Source organism: Amblyraja radiata, chromosome 30 (genome assembly GCF_010909765.2).
Source record: "Amblyraja radiata isolate CabotCenter1 chromosome 30, sAmbRad1.1.pri, whole genome shotgun sequence".
NCBI lineage: Eukaryota > Metazoa > Chordata > Chondrichthyes > Rajiformes > Rajidae > Amblyraja > Amblyraja radiata.
In genome coordinates this window covers 3,904,140-3,925,802 of record NC_045985.1, presented here as the reverse complement: position 1 = coordinate 3,925,802, position 21,663 = coordinate 3,904,140, and the positions used below count along the sequence as shown (strand labels likewise).

Below are 21,663 nucleotides of genomic sequence, written 5' to 3'. Positions count from 1 at the left end.
CCCTGCGTCTTAATGCCCCTGTCCCACTTAGGAAACCTGAACGGAAACCTCTGGAGACTTTGCGCCCCATCCAAAGTTTCCGTGCGGTTCCCGGAGGTTGCAGGTGGTTGCAGGTAGTGGAAGCAGGTAGGGAGACTGACAAGAACCTCCGGGAACCGCACGGAAACCTTGTGTGGGGCGCAAAATCTCCAGAGGTTTCCGTTCGGGTTTCCTAAGTGGGACAGGGGCATTAGGCACATAATTCCACAGATTCACAACTCTCTGTGTGAAAAAAGCTTTTCCTCATCTCAGTCCTAAATGGCCTACACCTTATTTTTAAATAGTGACCCCTGGTTCTGGACTCCCCCAACATCGGGAACATTTTTCCTGCATCTCGCCTGTTCAATCCCTTAAGAATTGTATATGTTTCTATATGATCCCCTCTCCTCCTTCTCAATTCCAGTGAATATAAGCCAAATCGATCCATTCTCTCGGGATATGGCAGTCCTGCCATCCCCGTTATTAACCTGGTGAACCTACGCTGCACTCCCTCAATCAGAAGGATGTCCTTCCTCAAATTAGCAGATCAAAACTGCACACAATACTCCAGGTGTGGTTCTGTTCATCTGCGGTAGGACCTCCTTGCGTCTATACTCAATTCCTCTCGCTATGATTTTAACGGATCTGGGGGCATTTGAGCTGGAAGGAGCGTTTGATCGGCCGGATCACCTTCACCTGCTGGGTGGATGGGTGGCGGACGGGTGACATTAAATACTTTTAAACGATCACCAGCGATACGGTAAGTTCAATAACCGCATTTTTCCCCAGTGGGATGATGGATGTAAAATAATAGGGCACCAGTTTAAGGAGAGAATGGGGAGACTGCGTGCCGTGAAGGGCAAGCATTGCAATGGGCGGTAGAAAGATAGAACGAGCTGACAGATGAAGATCAGCCACGGGTACAAATACCACAGGCTATCTTTGCATCTGAAGGCAGACACAAAAAGCTGGAGTAGCAGCGGGCCAGACCGCATCTATGAAAAAGGAATAGGTCGAGACTTTCAAGGTATCATCATTGTGAACAAAGATAAAACTGTACCAGTTTTCCCTCTCTTTATGGCATAGGTTTCTCTCCAAAATGTGTTTATCAAAAAGTGGCGATCAAAATGCACTTGACACATTGACTGTCCCTTTGTTGAATATGGATAATTCGCTCGACCAGTAACATTGACAAGAACCGAATAGAAAGATTGTGTGTATTCGCATTAAGTGCGTGGTGCTTCTAATACCGTATTTAAAAGAAAGGCAAATCCCTTTAGATAGTGGAGCTTGCTTTTAAACTCTGTTTGTGAATGTCCCTGTCTGCACTCCGGTAGGCGGCGCGACTCTCGTCTGCAGCGGCCTCTGCAGTCCGTCTGCGTTTTTATTATTTTATGTCTATGTTTTAATGTAGTTTTTGTTATTTTTGTTGGGGTATGTGTGTGGGGGGGTGGGGGTGGTGTGGGGGGGTTGGGGGTAACTTTTAAATCTCTCCCTGCACGGGAGACCCGACCTTTTCTTTGTCGGGTCTCCGTTGTCGTTGGGGCTGCAACGAGGAGCGGCCTCCAACAGGAAGACCGGGGGCTCCAGTGCCGACACTCACCTCACCGTCGCGGAGCTGGCCGAGTCCAGAGCGGGTGGAGCTGTGGTGGACGCTGCTGCGGCCCGACCCCCGGAGTTTCGGTGGCTGCAACTGCGGGTTTGGCGGACGGCACCGGGAGCCCGCGGGTCCCTGGAGGGAGACCGCTTTTCAGGGCTCCCGCAACGGCGACTTCTCCCGCCCGAGTTGCGGGGTTGAAGAGCTCCTGGAGCGGGGCCTACATCATCGCCCCGCGCGGCTTGGAATGGCCGCGGGAGTTTGCGAGCGCGCGCCGGGGGCTCTAACACCAAGAACCCGGTGTGCGACCTTGCATCACCCGGCGTGGCTTTAATGGCCACGGGACAATTCGCCATCGCCCGCCGGGGGCTTTGACTTTGACTCTGACATCGGGGGGGGGGGGGGGGGGGGGGGGGGAGTGCAGTGGAGAGAAAAGTTTTTTTGGCCTTCCATCACAGCAATGTGATGGATGTTTATGTAAAATATGTTGTGTCTTGGGTCTATTTGTTTGTAATGTATGGCTGCAGAAACGGCATTTCGTTTGGACCTCAAGGGGTCCAAATGACAATAAATTGAATTGTATTGTATTGTATTGCAAACTGACTTCGGCATTTCAGTTGCTATTCGTGGCTGCACTTCAACGAGATTTACGCCAGTGAAGAACCAGGGGCCACACACACAGTTTAAGAATAAGGGGTAGCCCATTGAGAATGGGGATGAGGAAACACTTTTTCTCACAGAGAGTTGTGAGTCTGTGGAATTATCTGCCACAGAGGGCGGTGGAAGCCGGTTCTCTGGATACTTTCAAGGGAGAACTAGATAGGGATCTTACAGGTAGCGGAGTCAGGGGATATGGGGAGAAGGCAGGAACGGGGTACTGATTGGGGATGATCAGCCATGATCACATTAAATGGCGATGCTGGCTCGAAGGGCCGAATGGCCTACTCCTGCACCTATTGTCTATTGTCTATAAACTACTCGTGGACTTGTAAAAGAGATGCGAGGACATTGTGTGAATGTAAGCGGGGTGCTGTAATACGCACTCGATCTTGGAGGGAATATTCCATTTCCGATTAGCGAAAAGGGGTAGTGGTGGACGAAGTAGCCGATGATGTCCGCGGGCTTACAATGGACTTTGGTCACTCGAGTTATCTCTGAATCTGTGACAGACACGGCGAGAAAGCGAAGGGAAGAGTCGGGGCTCGAGCAGAGGAAAGTGGGAGCTGGTTGGAAACTGGCAGTGAGGAAGATGAAACGTTAAAGCGACGAACGAGAGCAGGAACCAGCACCGATACAGACAATAGACAATAGGTGCAGGAGGAGGCCATTCGGCCCTTCGAGCCAGCACCGCCATTCACTGTGATCATGGCTGATCATCCCCAATCAGTACCCCGTTCCTGCCTTCTCCTCATATCCATTGACTCCGCTTTCTATAGGAGGTCTATCCAACTCAGTCTTGAAAGCATCCAGAGAATTGTGCATCCAGATTCACAACCATCTGTGTGAAAACGTTTTTCGTTATCTCCGTTTTAAATGGCTTACCCCATATTAATTAACTGTGGCCCCTGGTTCTGGACTCCCCCAACATCGGGAACATGTTTCCTGCTTCTAGTGTGTCCAAACTCTTAATAATCTTATGTTTCAATAAGATCCCCTCTCATCTAAACTCCAGAGTATACACGCCCAGCTGCTCCATTCACTCAACATATGACAGTCCCGCCATCCCGGCAATTAACCTTGTGAACCTACGCTGCACTCCCTCAATAGCATGAATGTCCTTCCTCAAATTTGGAGACGAAAACTGCACACAATACTCCAGGTGTGGTCTCACTAGGGCCCTGTACAACTGCAGAAGGACTTCTTTGCTCCTATACTCAACCTCTTGTTATGAAGGCCATCATGCCATTCGCTTTCTTCACTGCCTGCTGTACCTGCATGCTTACTATCAGTCACTGATGAACATGGATAAGGACATGATGTACCCAGAGGTGTAGTCTACGTGATACGCAGGTATACGCCGTATACCCACTAAGAAAGCTCCAGCATTTCCGTATGCCCACTTAGAAATGCGCAATGACACGTATCAACTTCGACAGTGACAGAAGTTCTGTTTATTTTATGAATGAATGTATGACAGTTCTGTCACAGAACTGTGATACTTTCATTCATAAATTCAACCTGTGCGCTGTGTCTCTGTCAGAGTCGCACTTTTCCTTGTCGGAAGTGGGAAAGTCCCGAGTTCCGAGTACAATGGAACGCAGCATTATAATAGCGATACAGAGGCTTCTGTCCATGGCCCGTGCCCGTGGTGACCGCCCGTGACCTAGACCTGACATCACGTCACCTAGACCACAGCGATATCAACTCAGTCGGCGCCGAGGTTATGTCCAGCGGCTCAACAGTAAATATGAAGCGGAAGCAACAAACTACCCTTAGCCATTAAAAAAAAACAAGCCTGCTGCTGCCTCGGACGACGCTCCAGCAGTCACTAGGACGTTAGATGAAGAAGAGGGAACTACAGCGGAGCCTGATGCCAGCAGCGTATCGGGTAAGTGAAAGTCGTATACAAGTGAACTTTAGCAGATATTAGACTACTAGCTACTAGCTTATAAGAGATTTCCCAAACTGAATGAATACCACACATATATTCACTAAACGGCCTTGCTAGCTCAATCTTGTTGTAGTAAAGTAGTAAATAACGTAGTTATTACACATTTCACTGTGAGTGTGAGTGTGTGTGTGCTGAATATCCCCTTGTTCCTTCTAGATGATAACTCATAGCCAGCCCTATGGACTGGGAGACAGACTAGGGAGTTTAAAAGCAGGCATTCTTGGTTAGAATGGAAGGATAGAAAGTTAGGTAAATATCAGCCAACTTGTAAAGCTGGCATAAACACATGAAGTCAACTTTATGCAAATGAGAGTATAGCTGGTTTATTTTCATCTTAAAGATACATTAATTTCACTTTTATACAATTAAATTATAATGATATTGTCACAGTGAAGCTTATTTACAGTTCATTCAATTATTTTGAATAGATTCTTATCCAGTTCAGAAGGTGTTATTGCTAATATAGATTCAAAAAAGACTACTTGTATGATGTTAATTAGTCATGTTTTTGTTTACTTCCAGGTTGTGCTATTTGAAGCTCAACAAAATCTACTGGCGTCTTAACAGAGAAAAGGATTTCCATATCTGAGGAGTGGGTGATGTTTAAGATCCAGTCATCAGGCTCAAGCAGACCAACAGCCCTGGCCTCCTTGAGAAACAAGATCAGACGGCATGAGATGTCCAGGGCACACGAAATAGCTCAGGAGCTCACTGAAAGGGGTGGACAGGATTTACTTGGGAATCTTGTGAGAGCTGTGTCAGACACTGTGTTAGCTGAGACAAATGCTGTATTCAGAACAGCATATTATCTTGCCAAGATGAACCGACCTTTCTCTGACCATCACGATCTCATTGAGCTTCAGGAAAAAAACGGTGTCAACATGGGCACAAGTCTGCACTCAAGGTTCAGTTCAACAAAAATTGTGGAACACATAGCAAAAACGATGCAGACAAAAATAGTTGACAGCATTGTGTCATCTTCAAGCAAGCTGTCTGTTCTCATTGATGAGGCAACTTCTCCCAGCCATAAATCAGCCATGATTGTCAATGTGAAGGCCTCGTTAGATGGAGCTACTCCTGAATTTGTTTTTTGGACCTGGTGGAGCTGGAAAGCCAGAGGGCAGAGTCTATAGAGGAAGCTCTATTAAACTGTTTGGACACTGCAGGCTTTAGTGAAGAGTGGCTTCAAAACAACTGGATCTCATTTGTTTCTGATGGAGCCAGTGTTATGTTAGGCAAAAACTCTGGTGTGGCAACCAGGCTGACTGCAAGGTACCCTATCCTCTTCCTTCACATGGCATTGTATGAACCACCGTCTAGAACTGGCTGTAAATGATGCTGTGGATGAGGTTCAGGCAGTCAACCACTTCAAAGTTTTCATGGACAAACTCCACAATCTCTACAGTCAGTCCAATAAAAATTCACGGGAACTTATGGAAGCAGCACAAGAAGTGGACTCACAATTCCTAAAGATTGGCAGAGTTTTAAACACCCGATGGGTTGCAGCAGTTTCCGTTCTGTAAAGGCTGTGTGGAGGTCATACGAAGCACTTAACAGGCACTTTGAGAATGCTGCAGGAGACCAAACAAGAAACGGAAAAGAGAGGCAAACCTACAGAGGCCTGGCACGTCGTATGCAAAGCAAGGAGTTTATTTGTGACTTTGGACTCATGTATGATGCACTATCTGAACTTTCAAACCTGTCCCAGCAATTACAGTCCCATTCAATCACACTTTTAAGAGCAGAACAGCTGCTGAAGCTCACCATCCGAGTGCTGGCATCATTTAAAGATTCTCCAGGAGAGAAATTGGAGGAAGCATTGAAAGCACAGGCTTTGGGACAGTTTGGATCATTGTCCCTGGAGTCAAATGCTAAGCTCATGCCGATCAATACAAAGCAGTTCCTACAAAGTCTGATCAACAACATGGAGAAGCGGCTCTCATTTAAGGATGAAATTCTTCATGATCTCAACATTCTGGATTCAAGCACCTGGCCATCAACACCTGGCATACGGCACGGAGAGTCACAGGTAAAACGACTGCGCAGGCGATTCAATCTTTGTCAAGAACAAGCTGTCAATGGAATGAGAGATTTCATCAAGCACCCAGAGAGTGAACCTGAATGCCTCAAACCACTCATCCACTGCATGCAGACCATCCCTTGCAGCACTGCCGAGTGTGAAAGGGGCTTCAGTCTGATGAACATTGTGTACACAGACCAAAGATCTAGAATGTTGTTGTCTAGTGTCAGCAATTTGATGATGATCAGCATCAATGGGCCCACTGTAAGCCTTTTTGAGCCAAGCAAATATGTATCAACATGGTTACGAAGCCATCGCTCTGCCACGCAAGCAAGAAGGCAGAGCACACCTCAGATGCCTGAGTACAAGCAAATTTGGAAAGTTTTGTAAACTAGCAGGCTACTACATGTAAAGTGAAAAACAATTGTTGACAAACTCCCTTTTAGTGGAATACAAACACTTGTCCATACCTGCTACAGTAGCAAGTATGGAAAAGTGTTTGTATTCCACTAAATATCCCTCATGTAACTGTGTATTCACCTTTGTTTGTTACTTTGTTACAATGAAGGGATTGTGGTGTTTGTTTTATTTTGCATGGGTCATGCGCCCTCCGTTGGTCGTTTTTGCGGATGTACTGTTTTTCTTCTCTGTTAAACACTGAACAGATGTTATTTGCATAGGACTTACTGTGATTGAAAACGTGTATTTTGTGATGCTGTGTGATTGCTGTATTAAGTATGAGTGTGAGACGTCTTAGAACAGTTGCTGATATGTTCTATTTATTTTAATTTATTATTTAAGTATTTTTGTATGGGAAACATAATTCTAAAGAACATGTTTTTATTTTGTATTTTTGCATTTATTGTTTCTTATATAGGGTATTTTATTTTATTGAGTTGTAATTGTTTCTGACAAATGACTAATTGTTTTTTCTTGTCTCAAAACTCTAAACAGAGCATGCAGCAGCAGCAGCAATAAATGTCCTGTGCAAAAGACTCAAGTATCCCGTCGTCTCCTTAGCACATTAGTACTGAGGCCAGGCCGGTTACATATACAGTAGTACAGTGTTTATATAGCCAACAATTATTTATTTATTGATGCTTTATAGTTTATTTGATGCTAGTGCCTAATGGTGATTTTAATTTCACTGTTTATTGTCCTAGAAACTGATGACAATATCAAGTGTCGAATAATCTAAATTACTTATGGTGGTTGTAGGTTAGTGTATGCGACAGTGAGTGTGGCGGTGTTTATAGGACGGGTGCGGAAGAGGCTAGGAGGGAATCATCACAGTATACCCACTACAAAAAAAACTAGACTACACCACTGCCAACGTGACCCAGCTACATTAGTCCCACTTACTTCCTATCCCTCCAAATTTGCCCTAGTAAGACCTCACCTGGAGTATTGTGTGCAGTTTAGGTCCCCTCATTTAAGGAAGGACATTCTTGCTACTGAGGGAGCGCATCGTAGGTTTACAAGGTTAATTCCGGGATGGCGGGACTGTCATATGCTGACAGAATGGAACTGATGGGTTTGTACACTCTGGCGTTTAGAAGGATGAGAGGTGGTATTATTGAAACGCATACGTTTATTCAGAGTGTGGACACGCCAGAGGCAGGAAACATGTTCCCGATGTTGGGGGAGACCAGAACCAGGGGCCACACACAGTTTAAGAATAAGGGGTAAGCCATTTAGAACGGAGATGAGGAAAAACGTTTTCACACAGAAAGTTGTGAGTCTGTGGAATTCCCTGCCTCAGAGAGCTGTGGAGGCCAATTCTCTGGATGCTTTCAAGAGCGAGGGCTCTTAAAGATGGCAGAGTCAGGGGATATGGGGAGAAGGCAGGAACTTGGTACTGTACTGATTGTGGATGATCAGCCATGATCACATTGAATGGCGGTGGTGGCTCGAAGGGCCGAATGGCCTACTCCTGCACCTATTGTCTATTGTCTATCTATGTACCAGTCTAAACATTGGGATAGTCTCTGCCTCAACTACCTCCTCTGGCAGCTTGTTCCATACACCCACCACCTTTTGTGTGAAAATTCTTATTAAATCCTTCCCCCTTCACCTTAAACCTTTGTCCTCTGCTCCTCGATTCACCTACTGTGGGCAAGAGACTCTGGGCATCTACCCGATCTATTCCTCTCATGAGTTTATACACATCTAAAAGATCACCCCTCTTCCTCCTGCGCTCCATGGAATAGAGACCCAGCCTACTCAACCTCTCCCTATAGCTCAGTGGCTCTAGTTGTGGCAACATCCTCGTAAATCTAGAGAGAGAAACGGAGACAAGGAATCTCGGATCCAGACAAGGAGCAGACAGAGAAACAGGAGGAACGGAGAAATGAGAGACCCAGAGAGACACAGTTCACTGTTTATTTCACTCTTCCCACATTTACATTCACCCTGGTTTTTATTTCCGCGCTCACTGGGGTTTGTTTCACGACGCGGAATTTGGGGATTAAATGGGAACCGTTGGTTCAGCGCCGACCTGTTGTCCATCGGGTTTCTGCCCCACAGCCCCTGAGCCCCGCTCCTGACGCCGGTCCCGCGACCCGATCTTTTTGCACAACCGGAGCGGAACCGGAGCAGATTCTCAGCCAGTTTTCATCCCAAGTCTCGAAGTAAGGATAAAGTTTCTCCGTGAATTTATTCCCAGTGAAGGTGTGGAGATGGGACTTGGTGTCCGCGTCGTAAAATGAAACTGTCCCGGACTCGTAACTAAGATAAACTCCCACCTTCCCGAGGATGGGACGGGCGGGGAGACGGGATGGTGGGGAGGTGAATGCAACAAACCCGTCACCCTGCCGCCTGATGCTCCAGACTCCAGTCTCCGGGATCGGTGTGAACTCTCTCTTCCTCTCCACAGACTCTGCGGCGACTCCCACACACCAGAACCGAATCCCCGCCACCTCCGCCTCCCAGTAATGTCTCCCCGATGTGAATCCCTCCGATCCCAGCACACACGCATATACTGTAAACGTCTTCCCGGTGTCAGGGAGACTCCTCTCGGTCAAAGTCCGTCTCACTCTCTTCCGATCCTCAGACACCTCAAGCTGCGCATGCGCTGTTTCCACATCCAGGGTGACGGCGACTGAGGGGAGAAGCAGAGAATCAGAGAGTCCCCGGGGGTCGGGGGGAGACTCGGGCACAGGCGGGCGGACACCTGAAACCTTGCCCGCGGTTTCACCCCACAACCACATCGGGTGGACGACAGACATCTCTAATGTGTTTTTATCCAGGGACGGAGAGGGGAATTTCGTGAGTCGAGGGGGGGGGGGGGGGGGGGGGGGGTGTACGGGGAGGACGAGTGCGGAGAGTGAGGAGGATTGCGTTGGGGATGGAGGAAAGAAGCTTGCTATTCACATATGGAGGCAGATCGGAGCAAGAGTATATTGAGGCGAGAGACAACAGACAATAGACAATAGGTGCAGGAGTAGGCCATTCACCCCCATCGAGCCAGCACCGCCATTCAATGTGATCTTGGCTGATCATCCACAATCAGTACCCCGTTCCTGCCTTCTCCCCATATCCCCTGACTCCGCTATCTTTAAGAGCCCTATCTAGCTCTCTCTTGAAAGCATCCAGAGAACCGGCCTCCACTGCCCACTGAGGCAGAGAATTCCACAGACTCACCACTATCTGTGAGAAAAAGTGTTTCCTCGTCACCGTTTTAAATGGCTTACTCCTTATTCTTAAACTGTGTGGCCCTTGGTTCTGGATTCCCCAACATCGGGAACATGTTTCCTGCCTCTAGTGTGTCCAAGCCCTTAATAATCTTATATGTTTCAATGAGATCTCCTCTCATCCTTCTAAACTCCACAGTGTACAAGACCAGCTGCTCCATTCTATCAACATACGTCAGTCCCGCCATCCCGGGAATTAACCTTGTGAACCTACGCTACACTCCCTCAATAGCAAGAATATCCTTCCTCAAATTAGGGGACCAAAACTGCACACAGTACTCCAGGTGTGGTCTCACTAGGGCTATGTACAACTGCAGAAGGACCTCTTTGCTCCTGTACTCACCTCCTCTTCTTATAAAGGCCAACAAGCCATTCACTCTACCTGCATGCTTACTTCCATTGACTGATGAACAAGGACCCCCAATGGTAATTTGGTAATTTGAGATTGTTAAAGAGGAGGTAGAGGTGTGGGATGGAGTCGCCATGACCATAGTGAATGGGGGGAGACATGAGGGGCCAGATGACCTGCCCCTGTTTCTTTGAGTGGAGGGTGAGAGAGAGGGAGGGGAGGCTTGGACCATGGCAGGAAGCAGAGGTTGAATGATCGGGTGTTGGACAGAATGTGTGGAGACTTGTGGTTGTAGGGTCGCTGAAAGAGAGGGGATTCACGGGTGGATTTGATGGGTGTGTACAACCAAGAACACACTGATCTCATTGTGAACCAATACATGAACTTCACTAATTACTAAAATACGTTATAAACAAGAAGAGATGAAACTGGACATGTTTTACCTCGCTTAATGGCAGATGTTTCTCTCCACAGCGTGTTCATCAAAAAGTGGTGATCGAATTTTTCAATCGGCAAAGCAGCGTCTGTCACTGAGAGTGTTTTATCTTCATCATTAACCCTGCAAATATTTAGCAGCTGGTTATCAACTGAGCTCAACCATCTTTGTTTAACTGTTCTACACAAACATGCAGTGTTTCAGTCAAGAGCATGTCCTACCTCCTCTTCCCACCAGCATCCTCCTGCAAGAAATAAAACACAAATCTTGAGTAGACTGAGACGGGACATCCACATACCAACAGCAGATGTTTCACAGAAATTACAACAAGCCCCAGAAATGTTCCATTGCCCAACATTTATTGTCATTGTCACAGAGACAGAAATTGGATATTGCCGTCGAGTTTCTACAAGTGTATTAACAGCAAAATAATAACTAGGGGGAGACAAGGTCCCTTTAAGAGCAAAAGGATAATTTTGGATAGAATAGGTCCCCTTAAGTGCTGGCGACCCTAAAGCATGTTAAGGGGGATAAATCACAGGGGTTGATAACTGTATAGAAACATAGACAATAGGTGCAGGAGTAGGCCATTCGGCCCTTCGAGCCTGCACCGCCATTCAATATGATCATGGCTGATCATCCAACTCAGTATCATATACCTGCCTTCTCTCCATACCCCCTGATCCCGTTAGCCACAAGGGCCACATCTAACTCCCTCTTAAATATAGCCAATTAACTGGCCTCAACTACCTTCTGTGGCAGAGAGTTCCAGAGATTCACCACTCTCTGTGTGAAAAATATTTTTCTCATCTCGGTCCTAAAGGATTTCCCCCTTATCCTTAAACTGTGAACCCTTGTCCTGGACTTCCCCATCATCGGGAACAAGCCGAGTCTATCCAGTCTTTCTTCATATGAAAGTCCTGCCATCCCAGGAATCAGTCTGGTGAACCTTCTCTGTACACACAACTGTGTAATGTGGCAAAAATAGGAAAGTAGATTATTATATGAATGGTGGCCGATTAGGAAAGGGGGAGATGCAACGAGACCTGGTTGTCATGGTACACCAGTCATTAAAAGTAGGCATGCAGGTGCAGCAGGCAGTGAAGAATGCGAATGGTATGTTAGCATTCATAGCAAACGGATTTGAGTATAGGAGCAGGGAGGTTCTACTGCAGTTGTACAGGGTCTTGGTGAGACCACACCAGGAGTATTGCGTACAGTTTTGGTCTCCTAATCTGAGGAAAGACATTCTTGCCATAGAGGGAGTACAGAGAAGGTTCACCAGACTGATTCCAGGGATGTCAGGACTTTCATATGAAGAAAGACTGGATAGACTCGGTTTGTACTCGCTAGAATTTAGAAGTTTGAGGGGGGATCTTATAGAAACTTACAAAATTCTTAAGGGGTTGGACAGGCTAAATGCAGGAAGATTGTTCCCGATGTTGGGGAAGTCCAGAACAAGGGGTCACGGTTTAAGTATAAGGGGGAAATCTTTTAGGACCGAGATGAGGAAAACTTTTTTCATAGAAACATAGAAATTAGGTGCAGGAGTAGGCCATTCGGCCCTTCGAGCCTGCACCGCCATTCAATATGATCATGGTGAATCTCTGGAATTCTCTGCCGCAGAAGGTAGTTGAGGCCAGTTCATTGGCTATATTTAAGAGGGAGTTATGTGTGGCCCTTGTGGCTAAAGGGATCAGGGGGTATGGAGAGAAGGCAGGAACAGGATACTAAGTTGGATGATCAGCCATGATCATATTGAATGGAGGTGCAGGCTCGAAGGGCCGAATGGCCTACTCCTGCACCTATTTTCTATGTTTCTATGGCTTTCGTGACTTGGAGACCAAAACTGTACGCAATACTCCAGGCGTGGTCTCGCCAAAGCTGCCTTCAACAGATCGGTTTAACGCCACAAAATTATTTCCCACTAAAGAGGAAAATACGACAAACTTTCCACGTGATCTTTTCTTTTCTGGAGATTTTCCATCTTTTCGGGGAAATATCAAACAGCCACTAACTCAGTGACAAGATCACAGTAACTCATCCCAAGGAGACTGCAGGCAGTGCAGAGATCCCACAGATTATGCAGGAGGCCATTTAGTTAGGGAACAACAGCAGCACAGCTCTAGAACAGAGGGAACATTGACCCAGTTCTGAATTACTGGCAAATGCAGGATTTATTTCAGAAATGTCACCCACCATTTTGTGACTGTGCACTTTCACTTCACCAAACTGTAGTGTAACCCCTCACCTTCAGAAACACCAGACTGTCTTTTTGATCCAGCTGTTGCTGCAACTTTAAGAGTTCCTCCTGAATGGAACTTAAATTGTCTTGAATCTTTCCAAGATTTTTCTCCATTCTATTTAGAATCTTCTTCTCTTCCTCCCGGATATCTGCCAGTGCGCGCTGCTCTTTCTCAGTGAGAATCTGGTGCATTTCAGCAAACTGGGATGTGATCTTGGACTGAAGGTTGTGTGACTGTTCCTGTGAAATGAAAGGTGAAGAACAACATATAATGTCACTGATTGTGTTTCCTCACGACTTTGACCGCGACATTTGCCCTGTGCATTGTTATACTAGCGTTAGCAATTCAATAGTTTGTCGAACCCGCTCACCAGAACTAGGAGACAGCAGCACTACTTGTGTCACTGCGCTGCCCTATTATTACACGCATCACAGGGATCAAATCTACACAAGATCAGGAAATCGAAACTTAAAAGTCTCACCAGAACTCCAGAAATCTTCTGTTTCTGTTGCTGCTCCATTCGCTGGATCCCTGATTTATTTTTTATGAGAGACTGGATGGAAGATTTCACCTGATCCTGGGATTGTGATTTAAAAATCAGAGAATTAAATTGTTGAACAATAAAGATGGAATTAAAATGATGTGATTAAATTCAGTTTGCATTTACCTTGTAGGTTTCAACAGCTTCTTTAACCGGCATGAAGCTGTGAGACTTGTGTTCCCGCCCAGCTGCACAAACCACACAAATCAGTTTCTTGTCAGTTTTACAAAACAGCTTCAGTTCTTCCTGATGTTCCTCGCACTGAAGTTTACTTTCCTTCTCCGTCTGATTCAGGCTCAGTGTTCGAGCTTTCTCAGACAGTCTAACCAAGGCCCGATTCACCCTGAGGGTGCGGTCTGTAAATTCCTCTCTACATTCCGGGCAGGAGTTTCTCGCCTCCCTGTCCCAACTCTGTGTGATACAGGAGCGGCAGAAGTTGTGCCCACACTCCAGTGACACAGGATCGGTGAAGAAATCCAGGCAGATGGGACAAACTACCTCCTCGGTCCAACTCACGAACCTGTCTTTCGCAGCCATGTTAAGTCCGCCCCTCTCTGTTAAGTCCTCCACTTCCTGGTTCAAAGTGTTTTCCACTGCGCGCTGCCGTCTCGGGGGGATGAATGTTATTGGGCTGCAAGTGTTCAGTGTTCAGTGTCCTGGCCACTCCCAACTAATCACACACGAGGGAGGAGTCAGTTAGACATTAAACCGGCCTGAATATAGACGAAAGCGCAGAATTTGGGTGGATGCAGTCTCTTGCCCAGAGTGTGGGAATCGAGGACCAGAGGACATAGGTTGAAACTGAAGGGGAAAAGTTGCTAAGAATCCGAGGGGTAACTTTTTCCACACAAAGGATGTTGGGTGTATGGAACAGGCTGCCAGAGGAGGTGTGTGTAGGAAGGAACTGCTGATGCTGGTTTGAACCGAAGATAGGCACAACAGCTGGAGTAACTCAGCGGGCCAGGCAGCATCTCTAGAGAGAAGGGAATGGGTGATGTTTGCGGTCGAGACCCTTCTTCAGATAGACACCAGAGCAGGTAGTTGAGGCTGGGACTATCCCATCTGTAGATGGTTTATGCATGCAACCTATAAAGTAGCTACCTCTATACCACTAACCACGCCCAGCCACATCAGTATAACTGTGATATCCTCCCCTTGTTCCTCCCTGCTTGTCCCAGTACGCCTGCAGACTAGATGCAGTCAGTACTGGGACGTGTGTAACATGTGCCTTAATTAAAGACTCACTAAAGGTTACAGTGTGTCAGACTCCACACCTTTACATGGTGTCAGCAAGTTAAACGCGCGCCTCCTGTTTATCGGGTTTTATTTGTCCCTAGTCCAACTAGTGTTTAAATCCCTATTCATCATGGCATCCTCATGCCGAAAGCCCTCTCCCCTTGTCTTAGACGCTGACATTGCGGAACGCTGGGCTATTTTCGTGATGGACTACAACCACTTCATCAGCATCGTGCACCGAAATGACCCTGATGCGGTCAAAGCCTCGCTCCTGCTGAACCTTGCCGGTCCCGATGCTATGAAACGAGCTCAGACTTTCAACTATAATCCAGCGGTCCTGGATGACAACGACCAGGTCGTCGAGCCGGCGGAATCTGCAAATGACCCGGTATGTCTCTTTTGCAAGTTTGCTGAGATTTGTGACTTGCCCTCCAACCGCATATTGGAGCGGGCTAGATTCTTCACACGGAAACAGCAGCCTGATGAGCCTGTTGAATGTTTTATCGCTGACATGCGCTACCTTGCTCAGCGGTGCCGTTTCGAGACCATGCGTGATCAGCTCACCAGAGATATCCTTGTCACCGGCATGCTAGATCAGAGGCTACGTGCAGATCTGCTGCAAAGACCAGACCTCACCCTGACTCAGGCAATGCATGCATGCCGCATAGCTGAAGTAGTTGCCCCGCCACATGGGCAGAGGGGATCTGACAATCGGGCTATTAATCTGACTGGTGTTGCTATGCCCCGTCGCAAACAAGGCAACTTTCGCTCTACGCCGCGGCCGACTTATGCCCCTCGGGTCCCGCTTGTCAAGAAGTGTCCCAACTGCAATTATATCCACTCCATGCAGTCGCAGTGCCCAGCATTTGGCAAAGCTTGCAATTTCTGTAGGAAGATGAACCATTTTTCAGCTGCCTGTCGCTCCCGTGGGAACGTTCCCTCAGCTCCTAGACAAGTTTTAAACAACCTCCAGCAAGCTGGTAACGATTCGATTCCCAGTCTTCTGTCGACACTGCCCTCGACTCTGAGCCCAGCTGTTCCATGGGAGATGCCAGTGTTTACACTCTCCTTCATTGCCGATCTCGCCTCCCCGATCCTTCTGTGCTCATTACTGTCAACAACAAGTCCTTCAGTGCTAAATTCGATACGGGGGCGAAGGTGAATGTTATGTCAACATCCCTATTCAAACAGATAAGAAATAATGACCTGTTGACTGCTGATCGCTCCATATTGCGTGCTTATGGGGGAGAGGAGCTAACACCTGTGGGGAGGGCCACCTTCCACTGTGTGCTGCAGAATTCATCCCGTGACCTGTCGTTTTTCATTCTTGACTGTGACTGTGTGACTCTGTTGAGCAATCAGGCCTGTCAGGATCTCGGGCTGGTGTCCTTTGACCGTACTGTCCACGAGGTGCGTGTGATGCTGAATCCACTCTCCGAGTACCCTGACCTCTTCGATGATAAGCTGGGGAAGCTGCCACTTGTATACAAGATCGCAACTGACCCATCGGTTGTACCAGTGGTCCGTGCTCCACACACGGTGTCGTTTGCCATGAAGGGCAAGGTCGAAGCCATGCTGAAGAACATGGTTGCCATGGGAGTGCTTGCAGCCGTCAGCGATCCCACCGAGTGGGTCTCCACCATGGTCGCCACCATGAAGAAGGGTAAGAACGAAATACGGGTGTGCATAAACCCCAAATATTTGAATCTGGCAATAAAACGTCCCCACTACCCTATGAGGACTGTAGAAGATGTTGCTGCCCAGGTCGATCAGGCCACGGTGTTTTCTGTTCTCGATGCCAGGAGCTCGTTCTGGCAAATACCCCTAGACAAACGCTCCTCAGACTTAACCACTTTTGGCACACCCTTCGGAAGGTTCAAATTTTTGCGGATGCCATTCGGCATAAACTCCGCTAGCGAAGTGTTTCAGCGCTCCATGGAGCAACTGTTTGCTGGTGTGCCGTGTGCCATTATTGTGGATGATATCCTGGTCTATGTCCACGTGACAGCTTGGAGAGACAGCTGACAGGAGGGAACAGACCCCACTGGGGTCGTCATGGGCTAGCTACCCATGATAGCAGTCCCCAACGCTGTTTCAGTTAGTTGGAGACACCCGCTAAATGCTACTAAAAGTAAATTAAAGAGAATACCCCTAGAGCCTGCGAGAGCGGAGGCGGAAGATGGCTCACCGATTGATAACACGGTTACAGACCCAGGAACGGAAACGACTACGGACAAGGAGAGCATGGCACATGAGACATCCACAACAGCTGCGGGACACAAACTTCAGGTGTGCATTTGTGGTTGGGAGAAAATTACATCAGTGAAGGGCTTGAAGATCCACCAAGGGAGGAAAAAGTGCTTGAGAGAGCAGAGACATGGGCCTCGCATTGACCAGTACTTCTTACGAAGCAACCAGTCAAATCAGTCGAGTGAAGCACAGCGACAGGACTCAAACCAAAGTTCGCAGAGCATCAGCACCCATGTCACTGAAGAGGGTGATACAAGCACAGAAATGCCGGTGGAGGAACCCACGCAACAACGACAAAGACCTCCATTGGAGGGAAAGATCAAAGGGCACAAACCTGGAGTGAAATGGCCCAAAGCTGTTGAAAAGAAAGAGTGGGAGACGGTCAACAGTGACCTTATACATATCTTGGAGCAACAAGCGGGCACAGCAGTGGAAAAGCTTGAAAGGGTGGGCAACACAATCTACAGCTATGGAGAAGAACGGTTTGGGGTGAGTAAAGGGAGAGGTGGAAAGAAATTACCAACACCAATCAAGTCCAGGAGGCAGCAGGAGATCGAGAGGCTAATCAGAGAGAGGAGACAGTTGAAAAAGCAATGGAAAAAAGCAACTGAGGCAGAGAGAGAAGGTCTCATGCTACTCCAAGAGGACATCAAGAGCCGATTGGCAACCTTGCGAAAAGCAGAGAACGTGAGGAAACTTCGCAGGAAGAAAGAACACACACGAACACGGTTCTACAAAGACCCTTTCAAGTTCATCAAAGACCTCTTCGCAAAGGAAAAAAGTGGAACTTTGAAAACATCAAAACGGGAATTGGAGGAACACCTGGAAAAGGCCCACCAAGACACGAAAAGGCATGAGCAGTTAGTCATCCCACATGACATCCCGCCTATTTAACCACCTGAATTCAACCTGGACACCAGCCCTCCAAGATGGAATGAGGTAGAGAACACTGTCCGGCGAGCAAGAGCAGCATCAGCTCCGGGGCCAAACGGAGTACCATACAAGCTCTACAAGAACGCACCGGATGTGTTACGCTTTCTATGGAAGCTCATGAGGGTGGTGTGGAAGAAGCAAACAATACCTAAGGCGTGGCGAAGGGCCGACGGCGTGCTAATATCTAAAGAAAAGGATGCGTCAGACATCAGCCAATTCCGGCCAATATGTCTCCTCAACGTCGAGGGAAAAATCTTTTTCAGCATTGTATCACATAGGCTGTCCACCTATCTGGTAACAAACAAGTACATTGATACATCTGTACAGAAAGCAGGAATTCCAGGATTTTCGGGCTGCTTGGAGCATACAAGCATGATCTGGCACCAGATCCAAGCAGCTAAGAAGGAGAAGAGAGACCTACATGTGATCTTCCTCGATCTGGCCAATGCATTTGGTTCAGTTCCCCATGAACTCCTTTGGGAATCTTTTGCCTTTTTCCATGTACCAGAGCTCATCACCACACTGGTCAAGAGCTATTTCCAAGACCTGCAGCTGTGCTTCACAACAGCTGACTTCAGTACAACATGGCAGCGCTTGGAAGTAGGCATCATGGCAGGCTGCACAGTCTCACCCTTGGCCTTTACAATGGCCATGGAAGTCATCATCAGGGCCTCAACATGGGTGGTGGGCGGTGAACGAACCAGGGCTGGGCTCCGTCTGCCACCCATCAGGGCATACATGGACGACATTACCACACTAACCACTACTGCAGCATGCACCAAGCGGCTACTTGGAAAGCTGCAGGAGAACATCAAGTGGGCCCGAATGAAGATCAAACCGAGTAAATCTCGAAGCATCTCCATAGTCAAGGGGGTGCTTAGAGACACAAGGTTCTGTATCGGTGACGACCCAATACCAACAGTGTCTGAACAGCCAGTTAAAAGCCTGGGCAGATGGTACAACGCAAGTCTCAAGGACAAAGAGCAGGTGCAACAACTAAGGCAAGAAATTGTCAATGGCCTGGAGAACATCAATCAGACCCTACTGCCTGGGAAACTGAAGCTCTGGTGCCTACAGTTTGGACTCCTTCCTCGGACAATGTGGCCACTGACTATTTATGAAGCCCCAATAACAACTGTGGAGAAGATGGAGCGAACCATAACTTCATACGCGAAGAAATGGCTCGGGGTCCCACGATGTCTAACTAACATCGGCCTATATGGCAAAGGGGTCCTGGAACTACCTCTCACTAGTCTAACAGAGGAATACAAGTGTTCTAAAGTAAGACTTCAGATGACACTGAGGGGCTCTAGAGACAAGACCATCAGTGCTGTTGCGCCGCCCCTAGTAACTGGCCGGAAGTGGACGCCATCTGATGCAGTACAGCAAGCTTCATCAGCCCTGAGACACAAAGACATCGTGGGGCAAGTCCAGCAGGGAAGAGGAGGCTTTGGCCTTACGACAAGTAAACCAACTTGGCGAAAGGCCACAACATCAGAGCGGAGGACATTGGTGGTCGAGGAGGTGCGGCGACAAGAGGAGGCCGCAAGAAGTGCAAAGGCGGTCTCTCTTGCCAAACAGGGGCAATGGATGCAGTGGGAAGGTGTGGAGCGGAGGAAGATCAGCTGGAAAGAACTATGGGAAATGGAAGCAAGCAAGATCAGCTTCATCATCAGAGCGACTTATGACGTGCTTCCATCACCAAAGAACCTCCATCAGTGGTACGGCGAGGATCCAACCTGTGCCCTCTGCCCAACTCCAGCGACCCTCAAACACATCATGGTAGGCTGCAAGACCAGCCTCACGCAAGGGAGATACACGTGGCAGCATAATCAGGTACTAAAAAGCCTGGCATCAGCCCTTGAGAACAGGCGGTGTGCGACCAACTCCTTGCCTCCGAGAGCAAGCAACCCCCCCCCCCCCCCTAAGGGCAACAACCTTTGTCCGAGAAGGACAGAAAACATCTAAACATCCTTCCACCAGATCAGAAGAAGGAAACCTATGCAGGGCCCGCGACTGGAGGATGCTGGCGGACATCGGCCGACAACTAGTTTTTCCACCTGAAATTGCTTCCACCAACCTCAGGCCAGACTTGGTGTTCTGGTCCCCTTCACAGAAGACTGCTAACATCATAGAGCTCACAGTTCCATGGGAGAACTCTGTTGAGGAGGCCTATGAGCGTAAGAAGCTGCGTTACGCAGAGCTTGCAGCAGAGGCAACGCAGCGTGGCTGGAACACCAACGTCTATCCAGTTGAAGTGGGATGCAGAGGATTTGTTGCGTCATCTACCATCAGACTGCTGAAGGAGCTTGGAATCCACGGTCAGGCTCTGCGGAAGACCATAAGATCACTCTCAGAGGCGGCTGAAAGAAGCAGCCGGTGGATTTGGCTCAAGCGGAAAGACCCATGCTGGGCCCCAAGTATTTCAGGGTGAATCTTTGGGACGGTTTGACACGGGACACGCGCTGAGGGCTGATCATCCTGCAGCGGGCCGCCCTTGTGGAGGGTGTATAGTGTTAAAAGGCCGAAACACCCAGTGATGCAAGGGTACACTACTGATGATGTGTCCTGTGCCCAACTGTCCTGAAGGTTACCCAGGCCAAGATATACGTATCCACTCCCCCCCCCGCCCCCCCCCCCCCCCCCCCCCCCCCACCGATGTTGAGCGTCTACCACTCTCAACAATCAACGAATGTCGCGAAATGCTCCCCACCTATTGGCACAAGGGACTTCTTAACATCTTGTCCTGTGTATTTGATTCCATGGGAAAGATGCTGCTGAGCATGACCACCATCTCCGACGGATTCTAGACCGCGCTCGCCAGATCAACTTAAAGCTTAACCGGACAAAGTGCAGGTTCCGTGTAGCTGAGGTACCCTATGTTGGCCACATCTTCACGGCCCACGGGCTGAAACCTGATCCGCAGAAGACCAACGCTATCTCCGAGCTGCCTGCCCCGACAGATGTCGCCAGCCTGCTGCGCTTCCTGGGCATGGTCAACTATCTGGGGAAGTTTATCCCCGACCTCAGCGAGTTGAGCGCACCCCTGAGGCAACTGATGAAAAAAGACATTGCCTGGTCCTGGTTTCCCCAACACCAGCAGGCTTTCGACTTCCTCAAAACAAAGCTGATCAGCACGCCGACTCTCAAGTTTTTCGACCTGCAGCGTCCAATTGTGGTAACGTGTGATGCTTCCCGTTTCGGACTAGGTGCTGCTTGCCTGCAGCTCTATGATGATGGCTCGTTGCAGCCCATTTCTTATGCCTCGCGAACCATGACGGACACTGAGCAGCGCTATGCACAGATCGAGAAGGAGCTTCTTGCGGTTGTGTTCGCCTACTCCAAGTTCAAGGACTTCCTTTTCGTTACCAAGTTCACCGTCGAGACGGATCACCAACCCTTGGTGACTATCCTCAATAAACCCATCCACATCGCTCCAGCCAGACTACAGCGAATGATGCTACAACTCCAGCGGTTCGACTTTCAGATCGTTTACAAGAGGGGCACCGAGATGCATGTGGCCGATGCGCTGTCCAGGCCCCCCCCCCCCCCCCCCCCCGGTCCTCCTGCGACAGACATCCCTACGAACAGGAGGATCTGCAGGTACTCAATGTTAACTTTGTTCCCTCTAAGCATCTGCAGTGCCTGGTTGAGCACACTGCCAACGACCCAGACCTGCAACAGCTCGCAGCTGTCATCCAGCGGGGGTGGCCAAGCAAACGCACCTCGCTGCC

General features: G+C 48.4%; 1 protein-coding gene across 1 annotated transcript in view; it reads right to left on the bottom strand.

Moving 5' to 3' along the window:
* Positions 1-12,993, bottom strand: part of LOC116989799 (E3 ubiquitin-protein ligase TRIM39-like) — a 29,607-nt gene extending 16,614 nt beyond the window's left edge. Inside the window, exons 1-3 of the mRNA XM_033047382.1 lie at positions 12,975-12,993; positions 10,945-10,967; positions 10,731-10,846 (exon numbers count right to left, since the gene is read on the bottom strand). Coding sequence (XP_032903273.1) covers positions 10,731-10,770 — 40 coding nt within the window. The 5' untranslated portion in view covers positions 10,771-10,846; positions 10,945-10,967; positions 12,975-12,993. The remainder of the gene's footprint in view (positions 1-10,730; positions 10,847-10,944; positions 10,968-12,974) is intronic.
* Between the last annotated feature and the right edge of the window lie 8,670 nt (positions 12,994-21,663).